This window comes from Drosophila navojoa, chromosome 2 (assembly GCF_054131105.1).
Source record: "Drosophila navojoa isolate 15081-1374.11 chromosome 2, UAZ_NAV_1.0, whole genome shotgun sequence".
In the NCBI taxonomy this organism is placed as follows: Eukaryota; Metazoa; Arthropoda; class Insecta; order Diptera; family Drosophilidae; genus Drosophila; species Drosophila navojoa.
This window is the reverse complement of record NC_142890.1, coordinates 20,474,668-20,486,688: the sequence shown is the minus strand read 5'-3', so window position 1 is coordinate 20,486,688 and position 12,021 is coordinate 20,474,668. Positions and strand designations below refer to the sequence as shown.

Sequence of the window (12,021 nt, the reverse complement as noted above, 5' to 3'; positions counted from 1 at the left end):
TTTTATAGCACATCTTGAACTAGTTCCATGAACACTACATTTGCAAAAGGCGGCAACTCCGTATATGTATATAAACCATATGATAAGGTCGCTACACTTGAGATTTTAGATAAGCTCATTCGCCGGCAATACATCCGAATAGAAAAACTGATTAGTTTTTATAGAACCACATTGCGATTCAGTCAGTGAAGCCAAAGCAAAATGTCGCAGAAGGATAATTTTACGTTTCGTAGGGCCGAAAAGACGGATATGAAAGTCGTGATAGAAATGATACAAGTAAAGTATAATGTATATGTATTAGATATACACAATGATACATAGTAAACTAAACTTTTCTCAAGGAACTGGCCGACTTTGAGCGCATGAGCGACGGCCCGCAGCTGAGCGAGCAGGGTGAGTAGAGAAGTATAGAACAGTTTGTCACCTTGTTGATCATTTGTCCACATGCAGATCTGATACGTGATTCGGGCTTGGATGGCGGACACGAGTATTGTCAAGTCTATGTGCTCACAGACAATGCTACAAAGTAAATGAGGACAAATACCTGATAAGACATGAGATCATTGGCTAGCCAGGCGTCAAATTCAAAGACGCTACGCAAATGTTTGCTGATCAAACCGACCAAACGGTCAATTGGGAAATCTGTTTGGCAAACATTTGCGGTTGCTGCTCTACTCGGCAAACGGAAAAGATTTTGACGGCATTAAATCAACATATCAATATTTCTCTCAACAGCGCCAGCATTGGCTATGCGATCTGCTTCTACTCGTACTCCACCTGGCAAGGACGTTCTCTATTTCTTGAGGATCTCTATGTACGTCCGGCTTATCGTAAGCAGGGCACCGGTGCGCGAATCTTTCGGGAGGTAGCAGCCATTGCGGTTCGACAGGGCTGTCGGCGATTGGACTTCCATGTGCTCAGCTGGAATCCGGCATGCGGATTCTATAATCGTCTAGGCGCAACGAATTTAACCCAGTCGGAAAGTTGGCAATTTTACCGCGTAGAGGAGCAACAATTGGCCAAGCTAGCTGAAGAATTAAACAGTTAACGAGTTGGAAGTTCTTTGATCTGTCTATTATGTTGGCCTTATTAACAATAAATAATACTTTGCTAAATTCATTTGGCTATTCACTGGTCACCGCTGACACTGGCTATGACATGGATCTGCATGCTTTTGGTTGAGTTGTACACCTGGCCGGGTGGAAAGGGATGCACCCTGGAATGGGAATCGGATTTATTCTTGCCACCCGCTGTATACTTGGACAGTCGTATGCTGGGCATGGGCAGAAAGCCAGTACTCAGTGGCATAACATCCAGTGATATCGAATGACAGTCCACATCCTTCATGGATACAACGCCTGTAAAATTGCACAATTCATTAGAATGGAATTAAATCCACAAAAAATAAATAAAGATATGTAAGCATAAATTTGTAGTCTTTCAAATGAACCAATTAATTGCCTAGCTACTTGAACAACAAAATTCGGTCAGAGCGAAGAACAAAACCGAAGTACGAAGAACATCTAAAAGCCTTTATATAACATATTAACAATTATTTTTAATCATTTTTTTATATTGTCAGTTAGCTTTTACAGTTAGGTCTTAGGTAACAGATTCAGCAAATGTATTCTAGTACAAGAGAATCATAATTTTAAAGTTTCTTAATAGAATTCGAACTTTTATTGCTTATAATGAAATGATTTTAAAATGTTTCTATAAATGCCATTAGATGCTTGAATATTTTTGGATATGTTGTTTGCAACTACTAGTGTACATAAACCAAAAACTTACCCATGTCTTTATATGCATTAAAAAGTGTATTTTACGTGTCAAGAAATTAGAATTAAATAATAAACAAATGGGATATTCCAGTTAAAGCGACTTACCAGCTGATCGACCACATACGGCCCACAGATTCTGATCGTTGAGCACCTCGTACATGAGATCGACATATGGATTCTCATTGATCTTGGTTATCTTTATATTCAGGTTGCAAACAGTGCGCAGGCGACAGAGTTCGTTCGGCTCCAGCTGTGCCTGCAGCTTGAAGAGCGTTGAATAGTCGACCAGATCGAAGGCACAGCCATAATTACGCCAGATTTGTGGCTGTGCTGGAGTTGCATACTTGACCACAAAGTGCACCTTGACAATGGGCAGTTCGTGTTCCGCTTTCAAGGGCTCTACTTGTATCTCATATAGATAGGTAACCGTCAAAGATTTATAAATTTCCTACAAGTGTCAGATAAGGTCAATACAAATCTCTACAAGTGTTCTATCGACTTACGATTGGTGCTTGCGATTCAGGATTGAGATCGATGAGACGCACACCAGCCACGTCACACTTCACCTTAGCATGCTGCAACAATAGCCGCGCATCCAGGCCCTTCATAATGACCTGTAGGAACTTTTGCGTGCCGCACGTGTGAAGCCGGCAAGTCGCTTCCATGGCGGGCTGAAAGTCAATCGGGATTTGTAGATCGGTACGCGACCAAGGGCAACTGAGCGTTATGTGATGTTCATGATGCTTGGATAGTTTGCGGCCAGGCATATCGGTAAGCACCTCGAGCGGTATGCGACGCTCCTCGAAAGATTTGAATTGAAGCAAAGGCAATTGCAAAACATTCTCGAAGCCGGCGTCACTATTACTCTGCGTCGTCTCATCGGACTTGAGAGCTTGGCGTATGCGTAGATTCTTCGAGCAGCGCAAAGTAATATGTGCATCTGGTGGAAAAATGAAACTGCCGCCAGATACATTCAAATAAATGGGCTGGACAATACCCGCAATTAGTGTCTTGAATTCTAGCGAGGCGCTTGCTGGCTTGGTGCAAATCTCAAAACTCGGCGGCTGCAAATTCAACGGCAACTGCTCCGAGAGAAACTCTAGACTAGACATGGTAATACACAATTGCTTAAATTGCCAACGTCCGACGCGCGTTGCCTTGCCCTTAAGCTCGACGAGATTAATGCCCGGCTGGAGGGCAATATTCGTAGTCTGCACGACGTTGGTGAAGTCCGCCTGAACACTGGGCGACAGTTTACGCTTGGTGCTGCTGGTCCGTCGCACAGGCTGTTTCGTCTTTGGCGTGTCACATACGACCGAGGCACAGTTTAGCGTACTGTCCTGCTTATGGAAGAGCTGCAAAGAGACCTTCAGCCGCGATGCACAATCCTTCACGAGAGCCACTTCCTGCATGCCTGTCTCCAAATCGTTACTCAGATGCAGCTCATAGCAAAGCTTCATGCACTCAACTACGATCTCTCGAGGATACAGACTTTCCAGCCTCAGTTGCACCAGCAGGTGGTCATCTTGTATAATTGGCTTCGCATTAAGCACTTCGATGTCCAGCATGCGAAAATGGTCCTCCAGCACACAGAAGTTTGCATTCTCAATTGATGGCTGGGCCGATAATGTGGTGTCCAGCGATTTCAATGACTTCAGGAACTCATCAAAGTAGAAGGTGCGCACGAGAATCTCCAGTTCGGCACAGCAGGATATGGAACTGCAGGTTTTGGTATAAGCCAGCGAATCGCCCATCTTACGATAACAGTTGGCCAGCTCTAGCAGCGTCTGGGAGCTAAGCATATGCCAGTTCTCTGCCTTCAATTCCCGTAACAAATCCGTAAAGAAACCCACCGCTTTGTGGGGTTCATTCAAAGCGCAGTAGAATTTACCCAGATCGAGACCAACCAACCGCGCAGATCTTAGGCGCGTCACGTGTTTATAGGTGCTGATTGCAAGCTCCGCCAACTCCAGGTAGAGCTTTTGGAAGGTTTGATTAGAGCCTAAAGCCTCTTTGAGCTGTTGTGCCGCCGACAGCTTAGGCTTTCGATTCGGTGAACGATCACGCAGTTGTGGCATCGCCTGCAGAAATTGTTGCTGCTGTTGTGGTGGTGCATCACCAATGCCCGATGAAAGTTGCACCACAATGTGCAATTGCTCCGAACTGGGTGTACAGCCTGGCAATAAGCCGCAAAGTTTACCCAGCTCATATAGCTTGTCCTTAGCCAGATTCCAAATTGGAGCGCAGTGCTGGAAGCACGTCACTTCATTAGGTTCCATCGCCTGTTCGCAGAGCTGTAGCACTTCGAGAGCGCAGACAAACTCCCAGCAGCTCAACGCGCCCTCCTGGCAGTCCAACTTGATAAATTCTACCTCACGTAACGTGGAGAAAAGAAACCCTAATAAACGTTTCGCTATCTCGGGTATTTCATTGCAAGTGAGCAATAGGTAAGCTTGTCGCTCAAACAAATAGTTGCGGAACTCTAAAAGAGAGACTCCTTCATTTCGTATTTTTTGGCGCATCTCAAATTTGTCCACGCGGCTCAGGCATATGCCATGGAAAGCTGTAAGCGGACGCTTAAAGTATGCTAGCCATTGTTGCTTCTCATTGAATCCCGTGTGCGTGATAAACTGTGAGAACATGGCATCCAGCTCATCATATTGTATTAGTGCCTCTGTTGGTAGCTCCAATTTCTCAAAAATGAGTGCCAGATCCTCTTGCATAAAGAAATATTGACGAAAGTCCCAATCATCATGATTACGTTTCTCCCGTTTGCTCCGTATTAACTCCTCGTATTTGGCAATGTTGCGATTGTAACTGGTGAGCATTAGAAAACGGATGCGCTGCACCAAACAGCGAAATGATTCCGTTGATTTTTGCTCAAATTTAGCTGGATTCAATACGGAAATGCAACGATCATCGTTTTTACTGCCGAAATCCAAACGTATTTTATCCAGTACCGTTGTTCGAGGCAGTAAATTCTTCGTTTTCCGCATATCCAACGTCTCCACCAACAGGATCATCCAATCAGATACGCCATAGCTGGACAACAGTTTAAGCCACGAGTCTATTTCCTCTCTTATCGTTGCTTTGTATGTGTCAATGTCCTAAGATAAAAATATACATAAGTGTTTACTGCTGTTGTACTTATTTTTCCGCCCCATTAACATCCCCAATGCACACACTCACACCCACATATCCACTTACATTACATTCGGTCACAAATATGTGCAGTATGGGATGTTCAAGTATGCTCCAATCGCCCTTTTTATATCGCTCCAGTGGCTCGACACTGAACTGCTGGGTCTGAGCCTCCAAGCGTACATGTTTGGTTGGTCTTTGGAAGGTACGTCGCCATTCGCAGGTATCCAATGGGATTGCATTTAGTATTTGCGCTTCAAGCGATCGAAAAAGCGGAAATGAGCCAGAATCTGAAAACATTCAAAATTTTTATAAAATTAACCAACTGTATGATTAAAGAACTCTACTTACATGTTATAATAGGCTTTATCTGCATTCTTAACTCAATTTATTAATAGTTATTTTCATTTGGGGATAGCACAAAGCAAACAGTCAACGTACAACACGATAACAGCTGACATCGCTGCAAATGCAACATATGTTTTTGGCATGAAATTTAACATTTCGCTTTATGTTATTCACAATGTTACTTACAGCCAATAGAGGCAGAAGAGCATTTTTTTCGTTTAGAAATACAATATATAAGTATGGGCAGATTAAAAACAATATTTTTACACAACTAAATAGGAACGAAAATTGACGAATTTTGACTAACAGTTGCTTTTTAACAGGAATGTATAACAGCCACATAGCAGCAATATATCGATAGTAAAAATTCATCGAACAGCTGAAAGCGGGCGAAAGCTGAGGTGTTGCTAGAAACAATGCTGTGCTAATTAAGAAAGACAATTGAGTTTTACAAGTAAACAATAAAAAATACCATATTTATTTAGATAGCTGAATGTTTAAGTGTACAGACAATTAACATATACGGAATATGGATATGGCCAGAAGCATTTTTGGTCGAGACCACGAGGGTTACGTGGGCCGTGAAGAACATACGGTAACAATTCAATTGAGATGATAGATTGCTTATCAATCTAATTAAAATTGCTCATTTTCCACGCTACCAACACAGCGTAAAATACAGACCTTGAGCTCTGACGACGATGTAGGTGAGCTGCCAGTCATGATGGAAGAACTGAGTATCGCAGATGGCTTGCGTCCAAGTCCTGGTGGACCCTTTTCAGCCTTGACACCTTCAATGTGGCCACAGGAACTACTCGCTAAGCTGGGTGGCGAATCGGAACTGGCAGCGGCGGGGCCCAACGATCAGCCCGATTACCGATTTGATGAATTCGGCTTTCGCGTCGAGGAAGAGGATGGCCCCGAACAAAGCTCAAATAAACTGCTTAGCATACCGTTTGTAGAAGATGCACAGCAACGGTTGCAGTGGATCGCTCACCTCGAGTTTGCCCACAACAAGGAGATCAACGAACTGAGCTGGGAGCATGTTGACCAATTATTGCAACGCACTGAAAAGCTGCGCAAAATGGTGCAGAATGGAATTCCACACAGTCTGCGGCCACAAATGTGGATGCGACTATCCGGTGCGCTATCCAAAAAGCAGAAAAGCGAAACTAGCTATCAGGAAATTGTAAAGGGTAAGAATGCAATGCGCAAGACAAGTAAACAGCTTAATGTATGCTCTCCAACTTCACAGCTTCCAGCAACGATCAGTTAATGACTTCGAAGCAAATTGAAAAGGATCTACTGCGCATCCTGCCTACAAATGCGTGCTTTAGTCATCCAAACGGAACGGGTATTCCACGCTTGCGTCGCATCCTGCGCGGTATTGCGTGGCTTTTTCCGGACATTGGTTACTGCCAGGGCACTGGAGTTATTGTTGCCTGCTTGCTGCTGTTCATGGAGGAGGAGAATGCATTTTGGATGATGGTCACTATTGTTGAGGATCTTCTCCCGGCATCGTACTACAGCTCAACATTACTTGGAATTCAAGCGGATCAGCGTGTGATGCAAACATTAATAGCCAACTACTTATCCAGCGTGGATGATACGCTCAAGCGTCACGATATCGATCTGTCGTTAATAACACTTCACTGGTTCCTAACCCTGTTCGCGAATGTGGTGCATATGAAGATATTGGTGCGCATTTGGGACTGGTTCTTTTACGAGGGCTCTATTGTACTATTCCAGCTGACGCTCGGTATGCTAAAAGTGAAAGAACAGGATCTCAAGCATCTAGAAAACTCTGCGCAAATCTTTAATTCGCTCTCAATGTGCTGCGAAGTGGATGACGTTGAAGTGCTGTTCCGGCAAGCTCTCGAGGTGGGTGGCTCTTTGAGCCAGACCGTAATCGACACGCATCGACGTCGCCATCTGGCCTATTTAATGGCGGATCAGGGTCATCAGATAGGCAATCCAGAGGCTGCAGCCAATTTGCCCAAGCAGCATCTATCCAGGCGACAAGTGCGGAAAAGTAAATCCATACTGGAAGCATTTCTGTTTCGCGGCGATCCCGAATCTGATCAACTAAAAAACAAAAATATACGTCAGACCGAAATACTTGTAGATCTGCGCGAGGCAATCCTAAAGGTGGGTCGTCACTTCATCACCATCGAACCAAAACTGGCAGGACACATTCAACTAACGGCGAACTACAGCAGCGAGTCCCATGCCAAGGATCACGAGAACTTCATTAATGTTGCTCGCACACGTAAGCGTCGGGCTAAGGCTTTGCATGACTTTGAGCGGCATGATGACGATGAGCTGGGCTTCAGGCGAAACGATATAATCACCATCATCAGCCAGAAGGACGAGCATTGTTGGGTGGGTGAGCTAAATGGACTGCGTGGCTGGTTTCCAGCGAAGTTCGTGCAGCTGCTGGATGAGCGCAGCAAGCTGTATACCTCTGCTGGCGATGATGCTATCTCGGAGACGGTTACGGATCTTGTCCGTGGTACTCTGGCACCAGCTATTAAGGCATTCCTTGAACATGGCATGAAGCGACCCACATTCCTTGGTGGCCCAATACACCCGTGGCTGTTCATTGAAGAAGTTTCCTCCCTGGAGGTGGAAAAGGATTTTAAGTCTGTGTACAGCCGCTTGGTTCTCTGTAAAACGTATCGCCTTGATGAAGACGGCAAGGTGTTGACTCCCGAGGAATTGCTCTATCGCTGCGTACAAGCGATCAATCAATCTCACGACAATGCACATGCCCAAATGGATGTCAAACTGCGCTCCCTCATTTGCTTAGGCCTCAATGAGCAGGTTCTACATCTGTGGCTAGAGGTGCTCTGCGCATGCCAGGAGGTTGTGCAGAAGTGGTATCACTCCTGGAGTTTTATCGATTCGCCAGGCTGGGTGCAAATTAAATGCGAATTGCGCATACTCTCACAGTTTGCCTTTAATCTTAATCCCGACTGGGAGTTGCCACCAAAACGTGGCAAGGAATCACAACCACTTAAAGATGGTGTACGCGACATGCTTGTTAAGCATCATTTATTCTCTTGGGACCTATGAATCCGGTTGATCTGAGGAAATACGTTGCTTTCTACATAATTTTTATATAAATTTGCATAGTGCTCTTCATTAAGTATGTACAATCATGCACGCTGCCTAAGCCTCCTAAGTATTTAATCTGAACAAAAAATCTAAGCAGGAAATATGCTTTAATATCTCATTATATTAGCTATTGTGCAATCTTTTTTAAGAAACTTTCATCTTCGGCTAGCCGAAGCATCATATCCTTGCAGATTCAGTGTAAATAACATCTAACAAATATGCGTTGCAAGGATATAAAATTAGCTTGTTATAAACTTCTTTGTTGTACGCTTATCATTAAGTTAAGGTATATTTGCTTATAAATATAAATGTAGTTCTTGCTATTTAATTACTTAAAATTATATCCATCCATATTTTTAGCTCCCACACAAAAAGAGAAAACAGCACACAGAATTGTACTAAATTACAAAATAATGTACCTTTGAATTTAAATCAAATCTTATAAGTATTTATGATATATATACACATAAATATTTAAAAATCTTAAATGCATTTCATTAAAGTTTAATATAAATATATATATATATACATATATATAGAAATTGTACACTAATTGACTTCCTAATTGCAGACCAGACCCAAATAATCATCCATCAATGTTCCTATAGCAAACTGTTAAAAAGTGATTAGATATCACAGTTAGACGATAATGAGTTTCAATTAACTTACAATGCCAGTAGCGTCCACACGCGTACCCACAATCTTTAGACGAATTTTATCCTCACCAGAGATGACAACGTCTTCGTCTTTAGACTTGTAGCAAGGCGGGTTTCCATTTGGACAGAATTGCATATCAGCGGGAATGGACTGAAAAAAAAAATGTACAGTTATTCACATTTGCAATGCAAACAAACTGAAACAGCTTACATGGTGTGAAATAAAGCACGACAATGGTCCGATTTCCGCAAACATTCCGACTTTGTTTATCTGCTTAACAACGGCATCGAGGACTTCTCCTTTGAATGGCCGGAACACAATAGCCTTATATTTCACTGGATATACAACAAAACCTTGACCAGGCTGTATCACTCCAGAGCCAATGAGGTCTATTGTTGTAACTGCAATCACGAAACCATATTTGCCCGTACACGTTCCTTCCACCTCCGAGTAGAGCTTCTGCTTCACCGTTTCCAGCAATTGGGGCCCAAAGTAGCGTGGATGTAGCAAAATCTCGTGCTCGAGCGATATCTATATGTATATACGTTATAAATGCAGCTACGTCTACTTTACAATGTAACTTACGTGATAAAACATTATTATTATTGTTTTTAGCAATAATTAAAGAAATTCGGGAACGCCGAGAAAAAGACGCAAGCAACAAAACACAAACTGTTATCGATAATTAATTGGTATTACCGGCATTACATTTCCTTATATCAGCTATCGCTATCGATATAGTACCAGTGCTGAAAACTGAAGCCAGCTTTAAATAGGCGGGGTTTTTAAATAATAAAGTAGTCCATATATTTTAAAAGTATATACATAAATATATAATTTTATTTAATTATCCTAATTGTAACGAACACATTAAAACTAAAATGGAGAAAAATATTTTACGCACACAGACACCTTAATAGCTGGCAATATTTTTCAAAACGATTGCTAAAATCTCAATGAAAATAAAAAACAACAGTTTTTAATTTCTACATATTGCATAAATATATTTAAAAAGTCTTTAACATTTATAGGACTGTTCCTAGGCTGTTCCAATTATTAATTAGATTTTTAACTAAACACAACACATTACAGGCACAATAAATAATAACTTCTAAGTTCCCATCACAAAAATTGCTTAACACATAAACTGATAACGCTCAACTACTCTTCCTTCAGACTTAATTGCAGCTCATGTGCCGTACCTCCTGGCCGGAAGATGCGCACATAGGCCGATTTAAATCCAAATTTCCAAATGGCTACGGTTGGCAAGTAGTACATAAAGAGATCCATTATCCAAACTCGAAAATTGAAATACCAGCGTACAATTGAATACTTGTGCAAGTATGTAACAATAAACAAACCATAACTAACAATAAAGCGATCCCACAAGCTCAGATCATAGTAGTGAGACGTTTGCTGTGGATCAGGTTTTTCTCCTTCAAGATAATCAAAGGTGTAGTATTCATAACCTTTAACGTACGCCAGACGCTTGGTAAAGAAAATATTTGCATTGACTGAGAGCATTGTATTTACATGCCAAAGCCCATGAACTAATGCTTTGGTCATATGATAAAATTCCTCATTTGTTTGCTCCAGCGCCGGCCTATAGACATTACGCATAACAATGTCTAAACGTTCCCTGGATTCTGCCCAATTGCTTCCACATATATTGTACTCATCCTTAATGCCCAGTAAGTAGCCCAGCACCCGCCACATATGCGATGTGGCCTCAAGAAAATCATCATCTTTCAGTGATATGCGATGCGCGCCCAACGTTATAAAGCCGATGAATCCAAACTGTGTCAGTGCCAAATCCTTCTGTGTTATCTGACCGGCACCACGTCGCTGGCAAGCTCGACTCGAGCGAGAATGTGCCCGCCTCACGGCCGCAATGCTCGTCCACAGTTTGCTTCGCCTGTCCTCAATCGGCTGGAAATACCAGGCGTGTACATGGAAAATAGTGCGCAAATAACGGCGATAGGCAGTGAGAGCATTCGATGATTGGCCCGTACAGATAAGAACGCGCAATATAGATGGAATGGCAAGAACCGCAATTAAACCAGCCAACATGCCTGAAGTCATCACAAAACGATATTTGCTGAAATACCTCTGGCCGCTATCCATAGATAGTTTATAATTAGTTATGCACACAAAGTTTGATTGATTTGTATCGTAGCACCACTCACCGCTTGAATAGTTGCTCATCGTACCATGGCGGTAGGTCCAACTCTGCCTCGCTGTCGCCCTCTTGGCTACCATTTGTTAAAAGATTCTCTAAGTAATTCTCAGCACGTTCTTTACTGCCATTCGACATGTTGTCGATTTTGTGTGTACGTGCCACTGAAATAGTTGAAATCAAAGTAAAGCAGACATCATCGATACAATTATACAACAGCCCACAAAAGAGAAAGTTATTTAACAATGCCACATTTCTCACATGCACTTGCAGACGCGTCAGTAACTACTGGACGCCGTCGAGTGAATTTCTTTGCCTTGCACACAAAAGCAAACTATGAAACTAGTGTACAATTTGCACAATCTGTACAATTTACACTTTAGGCAATTGAAGTGTAAACAATTGAGCAATTGTTCCGCGCGAGAGGCTGGCTTCACTGTTACTGATTGGTACGTCCAATTTTGATAATGCACGACCGGTTTGTAAGCTCTTCAGCTCTGGTTTGTATAAGTGTGGCTGTGTGTGTATATGTGTGTAACTGCACAGAGCGCTGCGCGCCTACTGTTCAAATAATTAGAGATAGACTTAACTATTTAATGTTTATGTTAATAAAGTCGTGAAGAGTTGTCATCTTAGGCAAAAATCACAAAAGTCTGTTCCCATATGGCAGCGTGACTTTTGTTATCGATATTCGTATGGCTAAAATTAAAAACAATTTTTTAAATTCGTCAGTGTAAAAACTATACATTGTATTTACTTTTTGATGGAATTATTATTTCTTTAATATACATTACATTATAA

At 42.3% G+C, this 12,021-nt stretch overlaps 5 protein-coding genes across 5 annotated transcripts; 2 read left to right on the top strand and 3 right to left on the bottom strand.

Annotated features, from left to right (window-relative positions):
- LOC108659666 (thialysine N-epsilon-acetyltransferase) lies at positions 1 to 1,115 on the top strand. Its single transcript, XM_018112696.3, has 4 exons — positions 1 to 276; positions 342 to 393; positions 451 to 526; positions 736 to 1,115. The coding sequence occupies exons 1-4, from the start codon at positions 202 to 204 to the stop codon at positions 1,046 to 1,048; spliced, it is 516 nt and encodes a 171-aa protein (XP_017968185.1). The 5' UTR covers positions 1 to 201; the 3' UTR covers positions 1,049 to 1,115.
- On the bottom strand, positions 1,053 to 5,429 carry SIDL (SIDL trafficking protein particle complex subunit 10). Its single transcript, XM_018112691.3, has 5 exons — positions 5,274 to 5,429; positions 4,989 to 5,212; positions 2,285 to 4,888; positions 1,887 to 2,229; positions 1,053 to 1,358 (listed from the first exon to the last, which is right to left on the bottom strand). The coding sequence occupies exons 1-5, from the start codon at positions 5,296 to 5,298 to the stop codon at positions 1,129 to 1,131; spliced, it is 3,426 nt and encodes a 1,141-aa protein (XP_017968180.1). The 5' UTR covers positions 5,299 to 5,429; the 3' UTR covers positions 1,053 to 1,128.
- A 194-nt stretch (positions 5,430 to 5,623) lies between these two features.
- On the top strand, positions 5,624 to 8,875 carry LOC108659664 (small G protein signaling modulator 3 homolog). Its single transcript, XM_018112693.3, has 3 exons — positions 5,624 to 5,865; positions 5,941 to 6,466; positions 6,526 to 8,875. Exons 1-3 carry the CDS (start codon positions 5,800 to 5,802, stop codon positions 8,343 to 8,345), a joined length of 2,412 nt encoding a protein of 803 aa, XP_017968182.1. The 5' UTR covers positions 5,624 to 5,799; the 3' UTR covers positions 8,346 to 8,875.
- Polr2G (DNA-directed RNA polymerase II subunit Rpb7) lies at positions 8,781 to 9,728 on the bottom strand. The gene is made up of 4 exons (XM_018100488.3): positions 9,630 to 9,728; positions 9,255 to 9,575; positions 9,057 to 9,194; positions 8,781 to 8,999 (listed from the first exon to the last, which is right to left on the bottom strand). The coding sequence occupies exons 1-4, from the start codon at positions 9,639 to 9,641 to the stop codon at positions 8,949 to 8,951; spliced, it is 522 nt and encodes a 173-aa protein (XP_017955977.1). The 5' UTR covers positions 9,642 to 9,728; the 3' UTR covers positions 8,781 to 8,948.
- Positions 9,729 to 10,020: 292 nt separating this feature from the next.
- Positions 10,021 to 11,879, bottom strand: LOC108649077 (uncharacterized). Its single transcript, XM_018098077.3, has 3 exons — positions 11,482 to 11,879; positions 11,231 to 11,384; positions 10,021 to 11,160 (listed from the first exon to the last, which is right to left on the bottom strand). The coding sequence occupies exons 2-3, from the start codon at positions 11,356 to 11,358 to the stop codon at positions 10,206 to 10,208; spliced, it is 1,083 nt and encodes a 360-aa protein (XP_017953566.1). The 5' UTR covers positions 11,359 to 11,384; positions 11,482 to 11,879; the 3' UTR covers positions 10,021 to 10,205.
- Between the last annotated feature and the right edge of the window lie 142 nt (positions 11,880 to 12,021).